Source organism: Platalea leucorodia (genome assembly GCF_965183815.1).
Source record: "Platalea leucorodia genome assembly, chromosome: 2".
In the NCBI taxonomy this organism is placed as follows: domain Eukaryota; kingdom Metazoa; phylum Chordata; class Aves; order Pelecaniformes; family Threskiornithidae; genus Platalea; species Platalea leucorodia.
In genome coordinates this window covers 22,833,981-22,855,237 of record NC_138824.1, presented here as the reverse complement: position 1 = coordinate 22,855,237, position 21,257 = coordinate 22,833,981, and the positions used below count along the sequence as shown (strand labels likewise).

The window sequence follows — 21,257 nt, the reverse complement described above, 5'->3', positions numbered from 1 at the left end:
CACTCTGTTACCCGTACAATGTGCACTGAAATGAAACAAAGACAACATCCGTAGCTCACAGATAAACACGAAACACCTTTGAAGCATCACTCCAGCAACATTAACGCAAGGTGCATTCCCCTCGCACGTAACTAGGCTGCAACGCACTACTACAAGAAGCTGAGACCAAGAACAGACTATTTATTTATTTATTTGTTTGTTTATTTTAAGGACTAGGCACTTTAATGAGTAACAACTGTTCTGAGTTACAGTAGTTAATAACATTTTTAAAAGTCATGTTCAGCTTTAAGTTTCAGGGTTTAAATATTATCTTTAAGATACCTTATAAATGTGATGCTGGTGCTGCATAATATGAGCAATGGCAGACACCATACACACCTGGCTTTAGCACCCAATTTTTGATTAAAAAAGTGATCAGCAGGTGAAGATTTGCCTTAAGAACAGTTAATGAGCAGCAGAGATTTTGGTTTTATTACGTACACTTATGAAAGACAGCACTAAAATATGGAATCAACCAATGAAAGATTAATAATTCACATATGTTCTGTAAGTCAGAAAAAAGTGGAATTAGATCTGAACCTACCACCAGTGATGAAAACAGGCTTTCTCCAGCTATCTGGTTTAGGTCACGTCAGATCCTCTAGTTGAGCATTTCTAGCACAGAAGCGCTCTCCATCAACAATCCAGACTAATTTTGAAATCTCTAATACTCTAATCACTTTCCCTATCTGAATGCCTGGCTTAAATTAATGTAGAATCAACAGCAGCACTCATCCTAAAGGGGTGTTTGACGACCCGAGTGTGCAAAGCTCTCAGGACACCGTATTATCACTGCAAGCCAGAGCAGCAAGCATTCAAGGGGGTTTGTCCTGTGGAACAGCCCCAGCCCCAGCCCTGGCCAACGGCGAGATGGATTCTCTGCTGCAAAGCCACATCCGTCCAGCACTGTCACTGCAGCACAGCCCAGCCAGCATTATAGGTGCTGTCCTTCCAGAAAGGATTATTAAGGAGAACACAACCAGTGTCCAGCAAAATAAGGACTGCAAACAACATCTGTTTATTTAAACCAAAGATAGTCCCACTTTCTCCAAAGATACTACTTCTGCCTTGATCTCACTTAAATTGTTGGACATTTTCTGAAAGGCTGGGACTTCTGTTTCAGTGCTATGTTTCCTGCCGGGAAACAGAGAAACTACTTGCAACTCCTCAGTGGAAATGTAAAAGTATCCCACTTTGTTGGATACGCTGACCCTGGCAGCCGCCAGTGGCCTCAACGCCTGCTTAACTACCTTCCTGTTACTCAGAAGAGTAATTTCCAGCTCATGCATCAAAATTCAGCCACAGCAGATCTCCGCTTTGGTCTCCCCATCTCCTAGCTAACACAATCTTTCCAAGAGAGACAGGCAAGTACAGCAAGACGAGGTATAGATAAGCCTATAGGTGGCACTCTTGCCCTGACACAACACTGAAGGACCATGAAGCGCTGGTCCTCCTTTCCCTCGCAGGAGAGAGGCCCACATCAGTCAAGAAACCCATTAAAAGCATTAATTCCACAAAGCACTTTTAACGAACATTTTCGATTTTATTGTCAACACACTTAAAAACAGAAACTTATGTTCAAAACAATTATTTTTGAGAATACCGAAATACAAAATATTTCACACAGAAGTTTGTTATTGTAACACAAACAGAAGGGAGACGTAGAATATGCCGCTGTGTATTACATGTGCTCCAAGTCATCACAAGTTTAAGAACTGTACCACTACAGAATTGTCACACAGGCTTGGAAAGTGAGCATTTGACTGTTTTTAAGAGCCATCTCTGCATTTCTAGTATTACACACTTACTTGGAAACCTCCTAGCAGTGGACAGAGAACATGGTAATTTTGTCTTCAAGGTTTGTTTTGAAAGCACCATGACAACAGACTGTTCAAACTACTTCCTTACAGAGGGAAGTCTAAACAGAGACAATTATTGCAGTTATGGCTTTTTAGGGGTAATGTTTATTATTATCTATGACAGGTTTGTGAATATACAATAACAAGCAAACTCAGTATTTCTTGGTGGTTCCTCCTGGAAAGCAAACCAGCATTGCCCATTTTAAATTTGTTCTTTTTATACTGAAGAAAGCAAACTCTTATATTCTATACAAAAACGTATATGCTTGGCCAGGCACTGACCAGCTTTCCCTTTCTTCTAAACTCTGTAAAACTAAACTAACCCAAACACACAGAACTTCTTTATTGGTTAGCAGCAAAGAAGTTCTGCCAGCTTTACACAATAAATAGATTTCTGCTTAATTTAAATTTCTTTCCAAAAGAGTGACATGACTGAATGAGTTGTATCAGACAGTGACACATGTATCACGCTCCATCACCGAGACCCTAAGCTTAGTCAGAAGGGGAGAGCGGAATGGAGCAGAGGGAAAGGAATGTCTGTTCTAGAACGACTGAAAGATTTATGCTGCACTTTGCTTTTCTCTTAAAGGTCCCGAAGAAAGGTTTTCTAAAGCTACCTCAAGGTTACTTCTCACACAAGCAACTCGGTTCAAAATTCAGTTTTGAACAGCATCTTTTCCTGAAAAACTGAGACATCCCTGCAGTTTGACACTTAATGACATTCCTGGCTTGTAACAACACATATTTGTCACTCTCCTCTCCTCATCGTTTGCTTGATCGCTTTTCATGCTTATCCTTTGTGTGCTGGTTCCTGTTTCGGTGCCTCGGAGGAGAGTAGCTGACTCTCCTTCTGGACTGAAAGCTGGGTGTATATGGGTGAATTCTGCGTTTCTTTGGTTTTTCTTCTTTCCTGCTTTTGTTTGGCTCAGGCTCCTTACTGTCTTCCTTTTGCTCACGTTCTTGGTCTTGTTCTTTTTGAGACGGTAATGTGTTTTTGATGGTATTAATAAGAAATCTTTTATTTGTACCAGCAAGAGGACATTTCAACCTGTAAAGACATTTAAAAGTGATCAAATGACAAGACAAAAACATTCTGAAACAAGTCTGAGATTTTAACTTCAATAATTTTAAGACAGGTTTGTGCTTTTGGCTTTCCTTGCATGCCACCTAGTGTAAACTCTCAGTACAGAAAGATATGCTCAAGGTTGTCTCCACTCTCCTTTTATCTTACTCTTTATAGGATGATAATTATTCTACTTCAGCACAGTGAAAATCGACATGATTTTCACAAGGTAGCATGTGCAGGGGGAAGCAGGCGATGACAATGTATTTTAAGGTTGACGGTGCTTAACTTAGGTATTCAGGAATCAAATATTCAGTGACATATTCTAAATCAAATCAGAATGGTTTACAAGATCATAACCTACTAAAGTCAGCATTATTTAACGAACTGAGATACTCAGAAAGTAAAAGACACACTTGCATGAAGAACCCAGACAGCTGTAGTGATAAAATACACACACGAAGCATACCGATTTTAACTTATATCTGGCAACCACCAAGCAAAATATTTTATTTCTTTTTCTTAAACAGAAAGGATACTTATCCAGTTCTTTTCCATTGTTTCTGACTTTCTCCTCTTGCAGCTTAACACTTTTGCACATAATTTATCAGCTAGTTTTAGTAAACAAGTACTGTACATTTCATTTATCTTGTTGGTATCAGCTGTACTCTACTTATTCCCAATTTATCATCTCTCAGAGAATGGAATGAGAAAAAACAAGTTTGAATATATTCCTGCAGAAAGCAGAAATCACTCTGACGACTTTGTTTATAGTGAGAGCCACCATGGTGTTTGTCTTCACAACATTTTTGAGTCTGCATGCTAATGGAGAAGTTACAGGATTACTGTAAAAAAGCAGAGCTGTTGGAGATCACAGTGCCACTTACTCAATCAACTATGGAGTCAATGAATCCTTACACCACAACGTTAAGATCATCTATTCTACTTGAATATTTTGTGTAAGTATAGAAACTATACCTTGACCATTTAAAAACCTTTGACACCTATGAATAATCAGAGGTATCAGAACAACAAGAAAATCGTAATGAAGATCCCATCTGATTATTTAGCATCCTTCATGACTTTTAACTGGACATGGCATTTACCGTGGTGTTTTGCTTCAGGTCTGCCTACTAAGCATTACTGAGAATTGTTCTTGTCCTAAATCCTCAAAGAACTTATGAGAGTCTTTTTAGAAGTATACATTAAACAGCCACACTGTTTTATTTCCACTAGGTATTTCTTGACGCATTTCTACAGCATAACTAGTTTTAGAGTTTTCTGAACTTTCTGAATATAAATCTACACTGTTTTGCTCAAATCATGGTTAAAAAAAATAATTAAAAAAAAGTCTAGATCTGTATCTAGTATAGCTGTTTTGTCAATTAGGGAGACAGTATTTATCCATTAACTGTACTACTAAGTAAAAATACAAGGCTAACATATGTCAGCAGGATAGGGTTTCTACTTCAAGCTACATCAGCTATGAACATGGTGCTGAACATGCCATGGCACAGGGTACACTCAAGACATAACACAAAACAGCCAACATTTAAGTCCTCTGTATGTCTTATTCCAGCATTAAATTGTTGTACCTCAACACTTCCTACCAAGGAGGGTGGCTTTCTCTAGGCTGTATCCAGGCAAAAACCACTTCACATTTGTCTCCTTCCTCTTGCTTTTTCTTAAAAGCTAATGCATTGATTAAGCACTAATATATATAGCACCAGAATAAGACAATGTGCCCTAAATAAATTCACCTTGCTGAGGTATTTATTTCTTTTTGGCACTATGAGTGCTGCCTGAGCTATACTAAGAATGAAAACTGATGAGAAATGCAGGGCTTCAGAGTCAGCTAAGAGATGCCATTAGTTCACCATCATACAGTGATAAAAGCAAGCCACTGGGCTTTCACGGAGCAGCAGTAAGTTACAGCACTGAAGAGAAACATCAGGCCTTAGTTTTATTGACCTCAGACTTCAACAAAGCAAATTCTGCCTTTAAGCCTTAAAGGAAAGGAGATGTATGACACATGCTACATTACACATGCACACACACAAGCCCATAATGTTTACATATATCCATGGTATATATGGGACCATGAAGATTAAAAGTGAACTGTATTAATCCACTGATATATTTGAGAGCATTTCTAACGGTGAGAAAATTGTAGAATACTTCTACAGTTGACTTCCCTGAAGACAAGCCTTTGGCTTATTGTAGGTCTGATCCTGCAAAGCTCAATTCAGTGACAGCTTTGCCCTCAATATAAGTTCTGAAAGGCTGGGAGGCAAGCTCAGCCTGTGCAAGGTGCAATGCAATGCTGCTGACTAGTGAACAGTGCCACAGACCAGCTTTTAAAAGCTTTTTGCCTTTTTTTTTTTTTTTTTTTTTTTAATTAAAAGACCATGTTAAAAGGACATTAAAGTTTCAAACTGAGGTGTTCCTGAAGCAGGGCTGCAGGCATGACCAAAGCAAGCACGCAACCTGCAATTCTAGAACAGTCTTGTCTACAAAACAGACTCCAGTTCTGTAGCAGTGTATTCACTCAATGTAAGGGTTCACTTTTTGCTTTGCATGCTCCAGTAAGCTAAACCAAGCTATTCTTACACACAGAACCTCATCCCCCTCCACAGACAAGTCTCACACCCCCCAAAATCTCTCCAATATGCAATGATGAAGTGTTGAGCAAGAAAAAAAGATTAAATCCATTATTCTGAACATAGGTCAAACCTTAACCCCACTTTTGACATTTTAAGCCAACTTCTGTGCGATAACACAGAATTTCTAGCCAATACCTGTCAGCGAGTGTTGCAGAGCACTTCAGCACAGAAGTGTATCATACAACTTCTTATCAGTAAAACACACTGACACCACTTAAAGACACAAGAGTACAGTGCCATACGCCACAGTCTCTTCTCTGCTGAGTAACTGGACATACCAAACAGGCTTGGCACAGTCAGCCTTGGCACACAGAGTAACTCAGATCTTTCCAGGAAACAGTGTTCATTATGCACGAACTTACAAGTACATTTCTACCACTTCCAAACTGCCATGGAAAATATGGTACTTAACAGAAGAGTGACTGAAGGCAAAAAAAAAGCAGCTAGAGGTTGTTTTGCCAAACCAACTAATCTAGGCTGTTACCCTTTCACAGGGGATCTCACAAAAGAGGATGCCTGGGATGACACTGCAAGCTTTTATGTATGGTCTTGGCAGCTAGATAGAGCTGGCAGGACTTTGGATGGGAACCCGCGCTCTGATCACAAGAGTTTAACGTATTTACTTTGCAATCTCTCTCTGTACCCTGTTTCTCCTCCTTCTCACATTCAAATGAAAGAGATGTAGCGGAATCACATTGCAGTGCTTCTGCACAGTCACACAACACCCATTCAAAGACAAGATGCAATACAGCATTTTGCAGTTCCGGTGCCCTCAAACCCTTCAGCCTCACATTCATTACTTTGTATTCTGCAGTACTTCTGACAGATTTGGTATTGAACAGAAAGCTATCTATAGGAATGAAAGCAATTTTAGGATTGCTTTACAAGAAAGAGGGTTAAAAATAATTTAATGCTTCCAACATTTATCATCTTTTTGCGATTTCATCTGCTTTTACAATGCAGAGCTGAAGAAACCATCCCAAAATACCCTGTTTTCCATATCTTATTTTAGGTATTTTAAGCAGAGAACATTACATTCAGTTCAGCCTTAGCTCACTTGCTACCAGCATTTTTGGAGACCAGACCTATACATTGGAGGAAAAAAACCATAATAGCCTCCAGAACTTGTCCACACAGTAGCTTTTGTGGCATTTTAACTGCCTTTCTCAATTAAAGCAGAACAACTCCTTAAAATGGGACCTAACTCCACTGCTATAAAAGGCTTATTAATTAGGTACATAGGACTGACAAAACCACTTAAGGAAAGCTGAGCTTTTGGCTTGATTTTACATAGACACACAATTACAGCTTTATTCCACCTGATGAATCGAGGATACATTTATCTACATTTATCTAACCATTTCAAGTGTTCTTGCACTATTTGTCCACAACTTCCCATCCAGGTGGCCCTTCCAGTGTTAACTTTCAGACAGCTGCTCTGATGTCTTTTTTCATCTCAGAAGTTCCAGCATCACCACTGAGATTTAGCCACAGATGCTGCTCTCTCTTGCTCAATGTTTCCAGGATTAAGACATCTTCAGAAGAGGATCCTCCCTTCCCCTTCTCTCACACATATTCTTACTTGTGATTAGTTCCACTAATGCTTGAAACAGATACATCATTAGCAGGATCTACACCATGTGGTATCATAAGGATGTAGGAGACCCCCAACAAGAATCACTATGGCCACAGAGTACATACGAAAGGAGTACTGCAGGAACTAGAAATACTGCGGTGCTGAGAGCAAGAATCTTGAGGACAAGGAACAAGTCAACACTGAAGAGCCAGTAATGCAAGATATACAAATACCCATATCCAGTACTTCTTGGATGAATTTGCCATGGACCTAGATAGTATCAACCTAAGCAGTCCTGAGGGCATGGAGGCCAGTGAGCTAGGATTTAACCAACTAAGAGATCATGCAGCCCATTGGCAATACTGACAGTTGCTCCATGTCCAGAGAGCCTCAGATTATGTCCCTTCACACATGAGCTCTTGCCTGATATCACCACCAACCTCCCTGTTTGGGTCAAGCCTTTCTTCTACCAGCATCTAACCCCTACAGGTTGCAGCACCTACCCACGTCATCCACAGCAAACTTGTAAGACAATGTACCATTGGCAAAACATTCCCAAACTGAAGAAATAAATACTAGCAACACTGTCCCAGATTTCAAGGCTGAGTGTTTGTATCAGAGACTGTAGGCTACAGGACGACCGCTTGGTACGTTTCTTCTGTACCCATCAGCTATACTAGTTTGGATGCTTGCAATTTAGGCTCAAACAGCAGCTGACTATCCATTTCACGTGAGGAGACAGCAAAAAGTTAGGTAGGGGTGCTTGGGGAACTTCTTCAAGCATTGCACTTGAGCTATGGAGAACTAATCACCCTGGACAGTAACGGAGCAGTGGCTTGAACCTGAAAGCAGTCCCAAAACAGCGTTCAGAGGCTTGCTGGCTAAGGTGTGGCTGCCATCAACACCCACCAGGAGACACTACTCCTTTGTAATGGTATGCACAATATAGTTCCCCAGGAATGCCACCTCCCCACACACCTCCCTTTAATCAATTCCTGCCAAATGCCACTGACTGCAGAAATCTATTTACTGGTATCCAACAGCTGCTGGAGAGCAACATAAACTGGAATCAGCAAAGTACGAGCAGTAGCAGCCTCTGCTTCTCCTTACCCAAAGACAGATGGCAGAACAAATCTTTTCTTCATAGGCCGAGTTGCTTCAACTATCCAGTGCCAATGCAGGATTGATGGCCTTACACTAGATGTCTCCAGGGTTTGTGCATCTCTTCTCCAGGACTCCTCTCACAAAGGGCTGAGGAAATCCCAGAAGTCCTCATGAAACACACCTGTAAGCATTTTCAGTTTGGCAAGGAAGGAAGGTTTTGCGTTTTAGCTGTTAAGACTGTGCTTTTAGACAAGTTCATGATGACCTTGTCTCTTTGCTTCTACCAGTTATGCTTTCCTGGCTTTGGTCTACTAATATACATTTTCATGAAGTAGCTTTTCTGCTCATTTCATTTGGTATCCATAAAGCTCAGAGCAGCAGTTACCTTCCTCTCAGTAGTTTACAGTTGCAAGGTTACCTGTCAGTCCTGGATCTAATCTCTGAAGCCCTTCAGGATTTACCGTAACATCAGTTACATCTGATGGCATTTTGCTGGAGTCTGATACTCAACTGAGCATAGTGAAGTTTCCTTCCAAATATCTTACTGGTTATCTCATCTCCCACTTATACGTGCAATACCTAGTTGTTGGGCCAGTTCAGAAGGACCAGAACAGCACAATGGGGCACGAAAAATATTAAAGGGAAGAGAGCAGTGGCAGTGTCCAACTGCTGTTCTGTCTCTTGCGCCTGCAGAACTGGACACCAAAGACTTATTGGGAGTCTGCCTATGGGGGACTTTATACCTTCCTTACAGCCACACACACCAGCTGTACACTAGCCTATGCCAAACTCTACAGCAGCAGATTTGTGACAAATGGGATTACTACCAGTCTCTCTAAGGATAAATTCAGAGACGGAAAAATCCCTAGAGAAACGTCATATACAAAAAAATCATCTCTCAGTGCAGGATATCCTGAGCGGCAGACTGCCTGAAGCTGGGACAGTACCTTGAGGAAGCACTGCTACTTTCTTGTACTTTTTTTCCCTCCGTTTCCTAGGCACTGGTTATGGGCCACTGATAGGAACAGGGCACTGCAGAGACAGATCCTTTCTTTGACCCAGTATAGCTATTCTCATGTTCACCTGCAGTTGAAAGGATCCTTACTTCAACAGTCTCGGGTCAGGATATCACTATGTCAATCCCTATGTCAACAGTCGTCTTCTGCCTGAAGCCTTCTTGACAATCCTCTCCTCCTACACCTTTCACACAACCCTGGCCTAGCCAGCCACTATTTCACTCTAGTGGAATCTGCAGCTGTTCTGAAGAACAGGTCACCCTTGGCTATCCCCTCCTCTGACACGTCTTGGGCATCAGGCTTTAGCAAATTGCATGTTACCCTGAGCTGCTCATCATAGCCAGCTGAGCAAGACGACTACCCCTTTACAGACAAGGAATAAGAAGTAGCCAGAGCCAGGAGCAGAAGACCATACACACTCCTGGCAGGTATTCCAGACTGCACTAGTGACAGTGAAGTTGCACAGGGACACTTGGTTATCTCCCAACAGAAATCTGTAGTCTCCCTGCCTGGAATTAACTTGCCAATTCAAAGTAACTGGATGCATGCAACACTTATGGTGCTAGTTATCTGCACTGGTTTACCTGGCCATTTGGCAAGGCTGACAGGGTAAAAGGATGCTGTATCAGTATAGCTATAACCACTCTAGGGGATCAAACTAATTTAACTATTTTAACATAAAGGGTATAAACTGCATCCCAGCAGAAATACTGGGTGAAAGATACAAAAAGCCCAAAACTTGCTTAGAAAATATAAATTATTAACTTTTTTCAGCAAGACACTATTTTAACCTCTTCAGAGCTACTAAAACAAACATAGCCAAGAAATCAGCTCAGAACTTCATTAACAGTGCAGGCTTATCTTTTACTACTGTTGGTGGAGGAAGCCAAACCTTATCAACAAATGAGTTCAATGCAGTCAGCTGGTGCCCTACTTGTGTGAACATCCCTAGATCAATAGCTTCTTATCAAAGTCATATACATTATTTTAAGATGAACGACTCTTCTCAGCATGTTATTATTTCTTTAATTACAATTACATGCATTATATGCCATGATAATCTAGCTGTAAAAATTAAATACTGCATTGAATAATTAATACTGTATTTCAGTTAAGATTTAAATCACTTTCCCACTTGCTATACAAATCAGCCCCTGGGTTTTAGGTTGTGGGGTTTTTTTAGTATTAAAAAAATACCTCCTTCCAAAACAGGATTATACTTTCAGTTCATTTTTGGCTGCAATTTACATATGGATTCTCTACTAGAGGATCATTTATTATTTTTACTGCTTTAAGGGTTTAGGTGTCAAGCTATGAATTTTAACTTAAACAGAATCTAACCCAGTAACATGCGGACAGTATGTAAGTACATGCACACTGAAGCTACCCAATATTTTAAACTCATGAGGTTCCAATCCAAACTTTGCAATTCCATCTATTATAAGGAAGTACTGTTACAGAAGCTACTCCCAATTTTCCAATTGCTTTGACTTCAAGACATTCTGTCCAGCAATTTCATGCAGGCAGAATTTACTTCAACTTCTTTCTTATCTGGACTCAAATTTTTGCCCAGACAAATTAATACCTGGACGAAGACAAATTATTTAAACATGAAGCAAATTAAGAGGTAGAGACTTCTGTCACACATTAAATGTAAAATTTATTTTGGCACTGGTCATAGCATTAATTTCCTTTTGGCAAAACTTACCAACCCATAGCTCCCATTGTTTCAGCTCTGGTTCTCCCACGTTTTGCCTCTTTAAGTAACTCTTCCACAGCCTTCCTAAATATGAGGAAAAGAAAAAAGTTACCACCTGCAAAACACAAGAACTTGACACTTTATGCACTTATGTAAATAAAGTGAAGAGCTTCTTTACTGTAATGAATTAAGCAATAAAGAGGCTACAAAAATCACCTTGACTTTCTTATTAAGATAGTTCAGATTCCTATGCACCAAGACTAAAAGAAACATTTTAACATATTAAAAGCAATTTAAGCTGTTGCAAATACAACAACTGCAATATTAATTGAAGAGTAGAAATAAAGTGTGCAAAACTGGTGTATTGTACTGAAAAGCACAGTCCCTATCATTTCACCTTGGGAATGCTCTTCCCTGCTGTCACTTCACTTAGGTTCTTCCTAAAGTCTTTCAACCACAGCAGACCTATTTTGAGCACAGTTAAACACCACCAGTAAAACAGCAAGCAGTCAAATGACAGTAAAATCACTGCAACTATCAGTTGTCAAACTGCACTAGCTTTGTGTAACAGTGGAAGAAAAGAGCTCATCTTTGTGACTATGATCCACCACCATCCAAAACAACCAATCTTTACATTATCAGCATCTTCTAGAACAAACTGGCCAGACTAACACTAAAGCAACCAAATAACTATGCTCACATAAAAAGTCAGAGTGTAAATTATGCAAATTATAGATAACTCCTGCAATGTCAGTCTTTCAGTTCTCTTTATAAATTAATTTCAATCTCAAATAAAACTTAAGTAACTGCTCTACAGTACATGGTTGAAGTTAATGGAAGAAACAATGAACAGATAGTGTGAGCCATTTATTATATAAATTGAATGCATAAACTATCAATTTGGTTAGTTAACTGTAAGCAACTCTGTATGTCAACTAAAAATAATTGCAAGACAGAAAAGGAAAGCTATGCACCTGGCCATAATACCCAGTATATGAAGCTAAGCATTAACATCACTGACATGGGTAAGACCGAAGGCTTGAGGAACTGAAGGTAGGAGGTATTAAAGAGGGTATTGATTGTTTAGCTCTCCCAGCTATGATGTGCCAGAATGGCTGCTGGCGTTTGGACTACGTGAGTAACACAATCATCACCTTGATGGCACAAGTGTCTGTGTAGACTGTGCAAAAAAGGTAACTGCCAACAGCCTTCAACTCAAACCTTAAGGAAGCCACGTCCCATCATGTTGTTACAGTATTATCAGCATAGCAGGATTTTGCTGCTTTACCACAGATAAAAAAAAGCCTGAGTACTTTGTCAAGCCAAAATTGAGACTAGAGAAGTCAAGAGTCATCATCTAATAGCAGAAGCAGGTCTGAGAAGAAAAGCAAGCAATTTATATGGCAGGCCCATGTGAAGATCTAACAAGCTAATGCTGGGCTCTAAATATCTAACAGAGTGGTTTATTACCATTTAGGTTATTAAAGTCTACATGGAAAACACAAGAGGTCTTAGCTTTAAATGCATATGCTACATGTGCATAACAGGGAATGAAAATAAGCAGTACAGAATTTCCTTCAGTCGCTAATGAGAAAACGTTATGCAGTTACACAGCAGCCTACATCTGTCTGTCTAGATCTAACCTTCTTCAGTCTGTTATGGTCTTAACATGAGCTTTTACCGGCTCCCTTCACATTTGTGATCGTGGATTCGTTCATTCATTAGGATAGGCTGGTGACATTTTATAAACACAGACACACTTTTTCTTCTGTCTGTATTGCTTTTGGGGATGCTTTGGTTTTCCCTGGCAACAGAAAACAAATTGGTGCTAAATGAGGACAAGTGTGATGTACACCAAGGTGTAGCTACTCTTTCTACAGCTAGTCTGCAGTTCTGTTTGAATATAGTTTTCATATTTTATACTTATAAACACCTGTCACAGAACTACTTCATCAGTTTACAGTAACTTCCAGCAAGCAATACTTTAGCTAAAGATTCCTAAACAAGCTTCCAGAATTGGTCACAAGTTCTCAAACAACATATAAATAATCCTTGATCAACATATTTATATATACGTCATTGTTCCAAGGGGAAATCATTTTATCCAGCAAAAGCAGAGATCTGTGCCAGACAGACATGCAAATACCCAGAGGTCATAACTTTTTCCTTTGAGAGTTTGCATTTGAAGGACTTTGCAAAGGAAAGTGTCCAAGACTTCCACAGAAACAATAGTACAGAAATGCACCAAAAATTGTAGTATTGCTTCTCTGTGCACTAGCCTATTAACGGCACATTGGTTTAAGGTTCCTCACAGAAGTCTCTCTCATATAAGGCTATTAGTATGATCCCAGTGGCAGCTGGGCTTGGGGTACTTCAAATCTTTTTTTAAGCGTACATCTGACTGCAAGGACATGTTGTATATCCAGTCATACCACAGGCATTCATGGAAACTGAGTATCTGCCCAGGTAAGCTGTCACCTGTTTGAGTTACCTGCACCTACAGGCCAAGGACAGCATCAGCAACCTCGCCAGCTACAGCTGCCTTCCCAGGCAGGAGCAGCAGGGTGTGCGGGACAGCTGCTCCCCAAGAACAAAAAAAAAAGGTAAGAAACAGGCTTTACCACTGGAACATGGGAGATGTTGCATACACAGGTCTCCACGAAATTATGGCAAAATTTATTTTTTCTCCAGACCCAGAAATTGCTATCTGAGCAGCCTGAGCTAGTTTATTAGCGATGACAGAAGGAACACGTGGCCTTTATAAAAGCTTGTCCTGAGCCTTCAAACAGCAATGTCAGATGAAGGGGAGGAAAGAGGGGGAAAAAAAAAAGCGTCTGACTTTTACTTACCACAGTCACCAACCTGAGTGATTCTGTTTTGAGAAACTTGACTAGGAAGCAGATTAAAAGCCACTATATCTGTCATTATTTTATAATTAAAATAATAAACCAAAGTATCTGAGCTACAAAGCACTAATAAAACACACACACACACACACATATTGTAAACAGCTATGATTCACTTTCAGGGGAAATGTCACAGTGTCAATATGGTGACATCAATTCTATTAACTTAGGTAGGAATTATAAGCTATTAAGTATTTGAGACTTTTTTTTCCTCTGGTTATATTAAAGATATAAGACTGACTTGGCATATATCTTAGTAGCCTTATAAGTCAACATCTTCCTTTCTTATCAAACCTTGTTTCCTAATATTGGTCTTTCAATATCACTCTTATTCACTGCACCTTTACAAAGGCCTTTTGACTTGCACAGACAAATGAAAAAATGCTCAGATCCTCTTTGAAATAATGTGTTTCCACTCACTGAACTTATATCCTCTACATAAGTAAGCCAAAAGCTTAAAAGCTATGCAAACAAGGTTTTTACATTTGCTTTTAGAGGCCTCTTGGGACTCAGCATTCCTCGGTCTCTTCATTTTTACAGCTTGGTTACAATACAAATAGTCCTGTGGCTGCCAGCTTCCACTCCAAGAGCAGCAGCATGAGCAAAGGGAACGCAGCACGCAACGTTCACATGAGAAGAACTCAAACACTGGGGGATTGATAGGAGGGAAAATTAGGGACAGGGGCACATTTAAGAACACCGTCATCATTCTGGTGTCTTTTATAGCAAGCATCCCTTAAAATTTGCCGGGCAATCCTTTTTGACCAATAAAGCTTAGCTGCAGAATTACAGTAACATGAAGGTATAAGCAGTGACGCTTTTATCTTCAGGAGTACAATGCAAGATCTCTTTACATTTCTGACGGATTAGACTTTTTCTTCTATATTCCAAGGTTACAGGCGAAGCTCCCATTGCATAAATCCTATCGACTTGCATCAAAAATGCATGTACCCAAAGAACGGGAGAATGTTAAAGGCTCTGAAGGCAGGCAAAACCAGAGATATTTTCTATTCCTCACTTAGGGAAAGAGCTTCATCATTTTTTCCAAAAGATCAAAGAGATAGACTGAAAAATGAGTAATTGTTAATAAAGAGGCATGTCTGATACAGTTACAGGCAATGAAAACACCATGTCATTACAGAGACCACCCAATGTTTGTAATTATAGACCACTCTGTTAGGAGAAGATGTATCACGCTGGATCTGACAGCCAAGAGGCATGGCAGCCACAGCTCCATGCCCAGGTCCAACCAGTAGCAACATTGAAAATCTGCTCCCAGCAGGCAGACGCACACACCACACATGTACACCACTGGCCACGCTGATCACAGACACACAGAGCGCTCACACCAACAGCTTCATCCCGCTCCTCTCTCTGGCTGGGCATAGAAGCCCCTGAGGCTTCAGCCCAACTCCAGATGCTGGTACAGACCATCATACAGAGCTGGCTGGGACTCCCCTGGTCCCCCAGTACCCAACCCCACTGCCATCTTGCCCACAGAGACACACGGGCACACACATGTGTCTTACCCCTGGAGAGCCCCTGACCCTACAGCCTTTCCAGCAGCTGGCCAGGACTCCCCACTGCCTCCGACAGCTAGCTCCTCCCGTGGTCTTGCTCTTAGAGATACACGCTCACCTCCCAGCTCCCACCTTATTCACCCACTCACCAGCTGATCCAGCTTGATTTTCACTAACAGCTACACGCTCCCTCATACACCCACACTCGCTCCAGTACTGCAGCACAGATAAATTGGTCCCCAGTCCCAGTCCAGTGGCTGACACTTGTTTTCACTCACTCCGTGAAGTGTCCCCAGTTGCTGGCACCCAGCCCTCCAGCCCAGGGTCCCAGCCCAACTGCTGGCATCCAGACCTGCACCTTGTTCCAGTTGCTGGCACCATGCACACACAGTCCCTCCGACCCATAGTGTGACTCTAGCTGCTAGCACTGAGATGCACACCCTCTCCCCTCAAATAGAGTCCCTCACCCAAGAAAGAGTCAGAAAGGAATTTAAGAGGGAGACAGGACAGACTGCACTGATCCGGCGCAGGGCACGGCCAGACAACTGTACCAACCAGCAAGCTATTCACACATGACCAGACCTTTTTATCCTCTTATTCCTGTATTTTCCCACTCTTGCTTCTCCCCAAATAACCTGAACCCATCCCTTTCCCTGCCTTTGGTTCCTCCCCTACACATCCCATAATATGCCTTACGCAATCTCAAAATGCTCTTCTCCTGCATCCCTTAATGCCTCCCACACCCCTCTGCAGCAACACCCTCAAGTCCCAAAGGCACTCCAGCATTGACTCATCTTGATGGGTGTCACGCCCGGCGGCTGAGGCTGCCTCCTGGGACGGGCCCAGAGATGGTCACTCCTCTGAGGCCTTACTGTGGGCTCCCACCTGCTGCTGTGCCCCTGTGCTCCTCTGGGCTCGTGGAGATGGACCTCTGATAGTTTGGTGGCTCCTGGGATGGGCCTGGGAGAAGCCAGGGCTGGGCACTATTCGGGCTCCTCCTTCCACCATGGTCTCTCTTTAGTCCTCTGTGGGTGTGCCTAGGAGCTTTCAGCACATAACCTAACAAACTCTGCCATCTCCACCCACGCCATCATCTCATTAAAGATCCCGATGAGAACTCTAATGAAAATATATCTGCTGTAATTGCTTCACAGCACACAATTGGCTACGGAAGCGCACAGACCTGGAGCAGGAGGGCAGCGTTCATATTCAACATCTCCCAAAGTCAGAGAAGAGACGTCTTTATCAAACACTTCTTCGCGAAAGACCTTCACAGCATTAATAACTGCTTGCAGTCTATACCACTACTATTCAAGCTCAAAGGCCAGGCTGCTCGGCTACTGCGATCCCCAAAATCACGCTTAAACCTACCTCCTGAGGCACTCTAGGTCCTGACAACAAGCTGCAAGCCCAGGAAAAAAATTAGCAGGCTTTTTAATCAATTTTCTCAAAGTAGTTTTATGCAGGCTATACAACTTATTTTTAACAATGCACGGGACTGGAAATAGAAGTGGATGTTGGTATTCTGATTACATCTGAATAATTAATATCAAGACCTTCAGTCAAGTAAAGGACTAAAGATACTGCCTTCTACAATAAAGGAATGGTAATGAAGGCCAGTGTTATTTATAATTAACTCCTGTGAGCTGGTTTGTCCTATCTGCTCACACTTACTAAGAAAACTGATGAAAAGGAATGTCAAGAATAAAGCTTAAGCCATAACATTAAGAGCAACAACGAAAAAAAGGCACAAATATGCCACAAACTTCCTAACATTTGTTCAAAGGCCAAGACACTCCACATCAGACATGTGAATGCTCTCATTCTTTGTCCATCAGGTTTCTTACTTATTTAAATATTCTATTTGTCATTCCCATAGCTGCTATTTGCAGCACATTTCTGTGCTGATATTCTCACCAGCTTGAGTAGTGAACATACCACTCCATTTCAAACACTGACTTTAGCTTGCAGACCACTTTTGCCATGAATATGGGAAAGAATGGCATACTGAATCCTGACACTTCGATTTTTAACTGTTAAAAACCAATAGTAAGAACTATCAATTTCTCCAAGGCACAATGCTTATTTGTTAAAAGGTGTAACTGGGATGCCTGTGCAGCAAAAATATTAGATTATTGATTCTCAACTCAACTACAGGCCTCTTGTTACAGAATTATAGCATTCTTTGTGATTCAGAGCAGCATCTCCTTAGGAAACACTTAATTCCAAGTAAATGATGCTCCAAACAAGCCTGGTAAGCACTTCTAATAAGGTATGGTATCCAAGGTTATGAAATATTTATAGCTGTTGAAAGACAGAACGGATTATGGAAGGATTTGGACACACAGTATAACAAAGCCACTTTCTTTATATTCGCAGAGAAATGACATATTTTCTGGGCTTCAAACACACAGAACAACCATGACAGTAATTTAGGAAGGAGAGGGAGAAGATTCTTTTTTTTTTTTTAAGATAGCGATGAAAACGGTGACCTCTGTAATATCCCAAAGGATATTTAGTTGAAATAAACTAGGAAAAGCACACACACACATTTGCAGGGGAAACAAACTAAACAGTTCCTAGTAGCTGATTTGTAACCTTTTTTTCCCCCCCTACTCATTCTTGGGTCATATCTTCACAATCCCATTAATTGTATATTAACAGAATTTTCCTAGAATCACACTATCTCAAGACTCTGGGTCTTTACTGATGTACCATCAAGTTCACAGGAAAAAATGTCAGTTCATACTTCTAACAAAGATTATTAGGTGAGATGGAGCAGAGAAAGTAATTCAGCAGAATTTAGCAATTACTGTTTTACAAACTTGTGTTATTTACAGCTTTTAAAGTTTTAAAATCCAGAGTACGCAACAGTTACATGGTAACTTGCGAGTTACTATTCAGCTTCGGTAGCTACTATTACTTCCTATTAAAGTGAGGAAAACATCAAACGCAAGGTCAAGCAAGAGTCAGACACAGTAAAACTGAAAAATAATAGCAGGAAAATGTGGCAGTAAGGACAAAATAGAACAAGCAAGATGAAGAGACCTCTCCTTAGATAATAACCAAACAAAACAAGATGACTGACTTGTCTTAACAGATCACTATTTGGAATGCTGGGACACAAAATTCGCTTCAGACCTGAAAAAACGTGCACAAAAACAGTTACACTTCTTTTTCCTCTGTGGTAAATTAAATAAAAACTGCACATACAAAAACCTTAAGCTGTTATTTAAGACTTGTGCATTGCAAGACAAGCCTGAATTCAGAGACAGACTACTGAAAACATTCCAAATAAACCCATTTTTAAACACTAAAAATCTACCTAAAATAGTTAACACTCTCGCTACAGAACAGAAATGCCATTATTTGTATGCTAAAGCCGTATCATAAAGAGCCTAAAAATTATAAACCCTGACTACCATCGCTGTACTGCTCACAGGACAGTACGATCAACAGGTCATTGAATATGAAACTAAGGAGTAAAGTCTGCAAACCAAAGGATAAAGAAAGGTCTGTGTTAGACTCTTGAAGACTCTATGGGGAAGCATATTTAGAGTAAGAAATACTCAAGTATCACATTGTAAATGCATATAGCATGAACTGAATTCAGGGTGCTACTAGCAAAGTGAGCTGTTATGAAAGCTGAGGGTATGAAAAAGTAACTAATGACAGGTAGATCCAGGACAGAAAGTGATAATCATCAAGTACACTATATTGTACTTCTAATGTGTTCAGAGACGATTAAACACATATGGAGGTGAACGGTAGCACGGACTGAAGACACTGGACAGCTAAACCCTACCGCATACCACCTGAGCTTCATCCTCATTATCTACCATGCTGCCATGGAAAAGGAACAGCAAATCCCGACTCCGCTTGAAGCTATGAGGCAGGATAAAACTTCAAATCTGGTTCCTGGGAAGGAGAGCATCAGAAGGAGACAGTGGAGCAGTCCGCTGTAAGCAGTGAGCGAGCGGCTATGCCCTGACCTGCCCAGAGGACCCCAAGTCCCCAGCACGGCAATAGCAGCCAGAAGACAGACAGCATGGAAGCACAGTGAGACGGTTTCAAATTGCTACGAATGAACAAGGTTTAATTTTGGAATGGCACTAGTAAAATAACATTCGGGCATATATAGAAAGAAGCTTGAATTATTAAACCAATGATCCGGGAGCAGAAGTAGCTTACCAAGCATTAAAGGCCTCTTAGAAAGCATTATGCTCCCTAGCCCTCCCACCACCCCAGTGCTATCGCTTTTTGTTCCATTTAAATATTTGTTAGATATAAATAGAAACAAATTATTTTCTATAAGCACTCTCAGACATGGTTTCTTAAAAGTTAATGGGGAGAACCACAGGGAGAACAGTTCAGAAAGCGTCTGGTCATCACTTCACCATATCAGTTTTAAACAACCATAAGAAACACGCAGTTACTCACAAGCAAGCTTGCAAAGAAAAAAAAAGATTCCAATAACTACAAATAGGTTTATCACCCCAAAAATCTGGGACATACACATCTAAAGTCTGTTTCTAGAACAAAAGTAAGAGAGGCCTGCTGTGACTGAGTATCCAAATATAGAAATCTGTATTTTAATCCTCAAAGTTTGCTTGGGAACACTGTAACTCAGTACACACAGCGAGATGAATCCTCCCGTCCCAAGGAAACGCAAGGCAGAGAGCAACTTTATTTTTTGACAAAGTAACTGCCAAGCATTTTGTATTATTCCATACAAGGAACAGGGCAATTTTAACAACTAGTCAACTGGCATATCTCCAACACTGAAAATAAAAATTCGTAAGAACGGAATTTTAACTTTTTTTTTCTTTTAAATTTACCAAGTACACCCAATCACCGATTTATAACTGATGAGAGATGAGCCGCCACACACTTCTCTATCTTGTTTCTAAATAGTATCAGCATGCATCACGAGAATTATTTTTTTTAATAATGGATTTTTTTCCCGTTATGCAGGAACATTTATTTTCTACAGCAACTCCCTCCGCGAGGGCTCCGCAGTTTCGTCCCGGGAACACGGCACACGCCAGCTCCGGGCCGCGCACCCCTCGGAGCGCACCCTCACGGCAGCCCGAGGGGCCGCGGCGGAGGGCGGGCCGGGGGCGCCGGGCAGCGCCAGGCCGGGCCCAGCCAGGCCGGGCCCGGGGCCCTCCTCTCCACCGCCGCCTCACGCCCGGCAGCCGAGGCCCTCCGCCAGGAGGGGGCCGGCCCGCGCCCGCAGCCGGCCCCGGAGCGCACCGACGCGCAGCGCTGGGCCCCAGCCGCCCGCGCCCCCGCTCCGCAGAGCCCGGGGGCCCGTCCCAGCCCAGCGCTGCCCGGGCCTTGCGTGCGGGGCGGGAGGCGACGCCGGGCCCTGTTCGGCGGAGAGGCCCCGCCGAGGCCGGCAGCTCCCGGGGCCGCTCAGCCGGCCCCCGCCGCCCGCCTCTCACCTCTCCAGCTCCGGGTCCTCCTCCATGGCGACGCCCGCTCTCCCCCGCTGCGGCCCAGCTGCTCAGGCGAAGGCCGGCGCCATGTCCCGCTCGCCGCCCGGCTCGGGGCGGAGCGGAGCGGCGGGGGCAGGCGCAGCGGACAGCGAGGACCCCGGCGGGGGCGGAGCCGGGGCGGTGCGAGCCGGGCCGCCGCCACACCCCGCCGGGCACCTGTGGCCGCACCTGGCCCCCCCATGCCCCGGGGGGTGACAGCCGGCCCGGCGGGCTCCTGCCAGCCCCGCTGCGCGCCGGTGGGACCCACCACAAACCTCCGCCCCGGCGGCGGGCGCGCTGCGGGCCCGGCGCCGGGGGAAGGAGGCGTGGGG

General features: G+C 42.3%; 1 protein-coding gene across 1 annotated transcript; it reads right to left on the bottom strand.

Annotated features, from left to right (window-relative positions):
- Positions 1-1,590: 1,590 nt before the first annotated feature.
- Positions 1,591-21,024, bottom strand: POLR1D (RNA polymerase I and III subunit D). Its single transcript, XM_082304741.1, has 3 exons — positions 20,893-21,024; positions 11,029-11,103; positions 1,591-2,946 (listed from the first exon to the last, which is right to left on the bottom strand). Exons 1-3 carry the CDS (start codon positions 20,916-20,918, stop codon positions 2,661-2,663), a joined length of 387 nt encoding a protein of 128 aa, XP_082160867.1. The 5' UTR covers positions 20,919-21,024; the 3' UTR covers positions 1,591-2,660.
- Positions 21,025-21,257: the final 233 nt, after the last annotated feature.

Bases quoted from the DNA above. Each gene is read 5' to 3' on its own strand.
- POLR1D (XM_082304741.1), bottom strand. From the start codon at position 20,918: ATGGAGGAGGACCCGGAGCTGGAGAG. The intron at 11,104-20,892 runs GTGAGAGGCGGG...CCTCATATTTAG, and splicing joins GAGGACCCGGAGCTGGAGAG to GAAGGCTGTGGAAGAGTTAC. The intron at 2,947-11,028 runs GTAAGTTTTGCC...ATGTCTTTACAG, and splicing joins ACAATGGGAGCTATGGGTTG to GTTGAAATGTCCTCTTGCTG.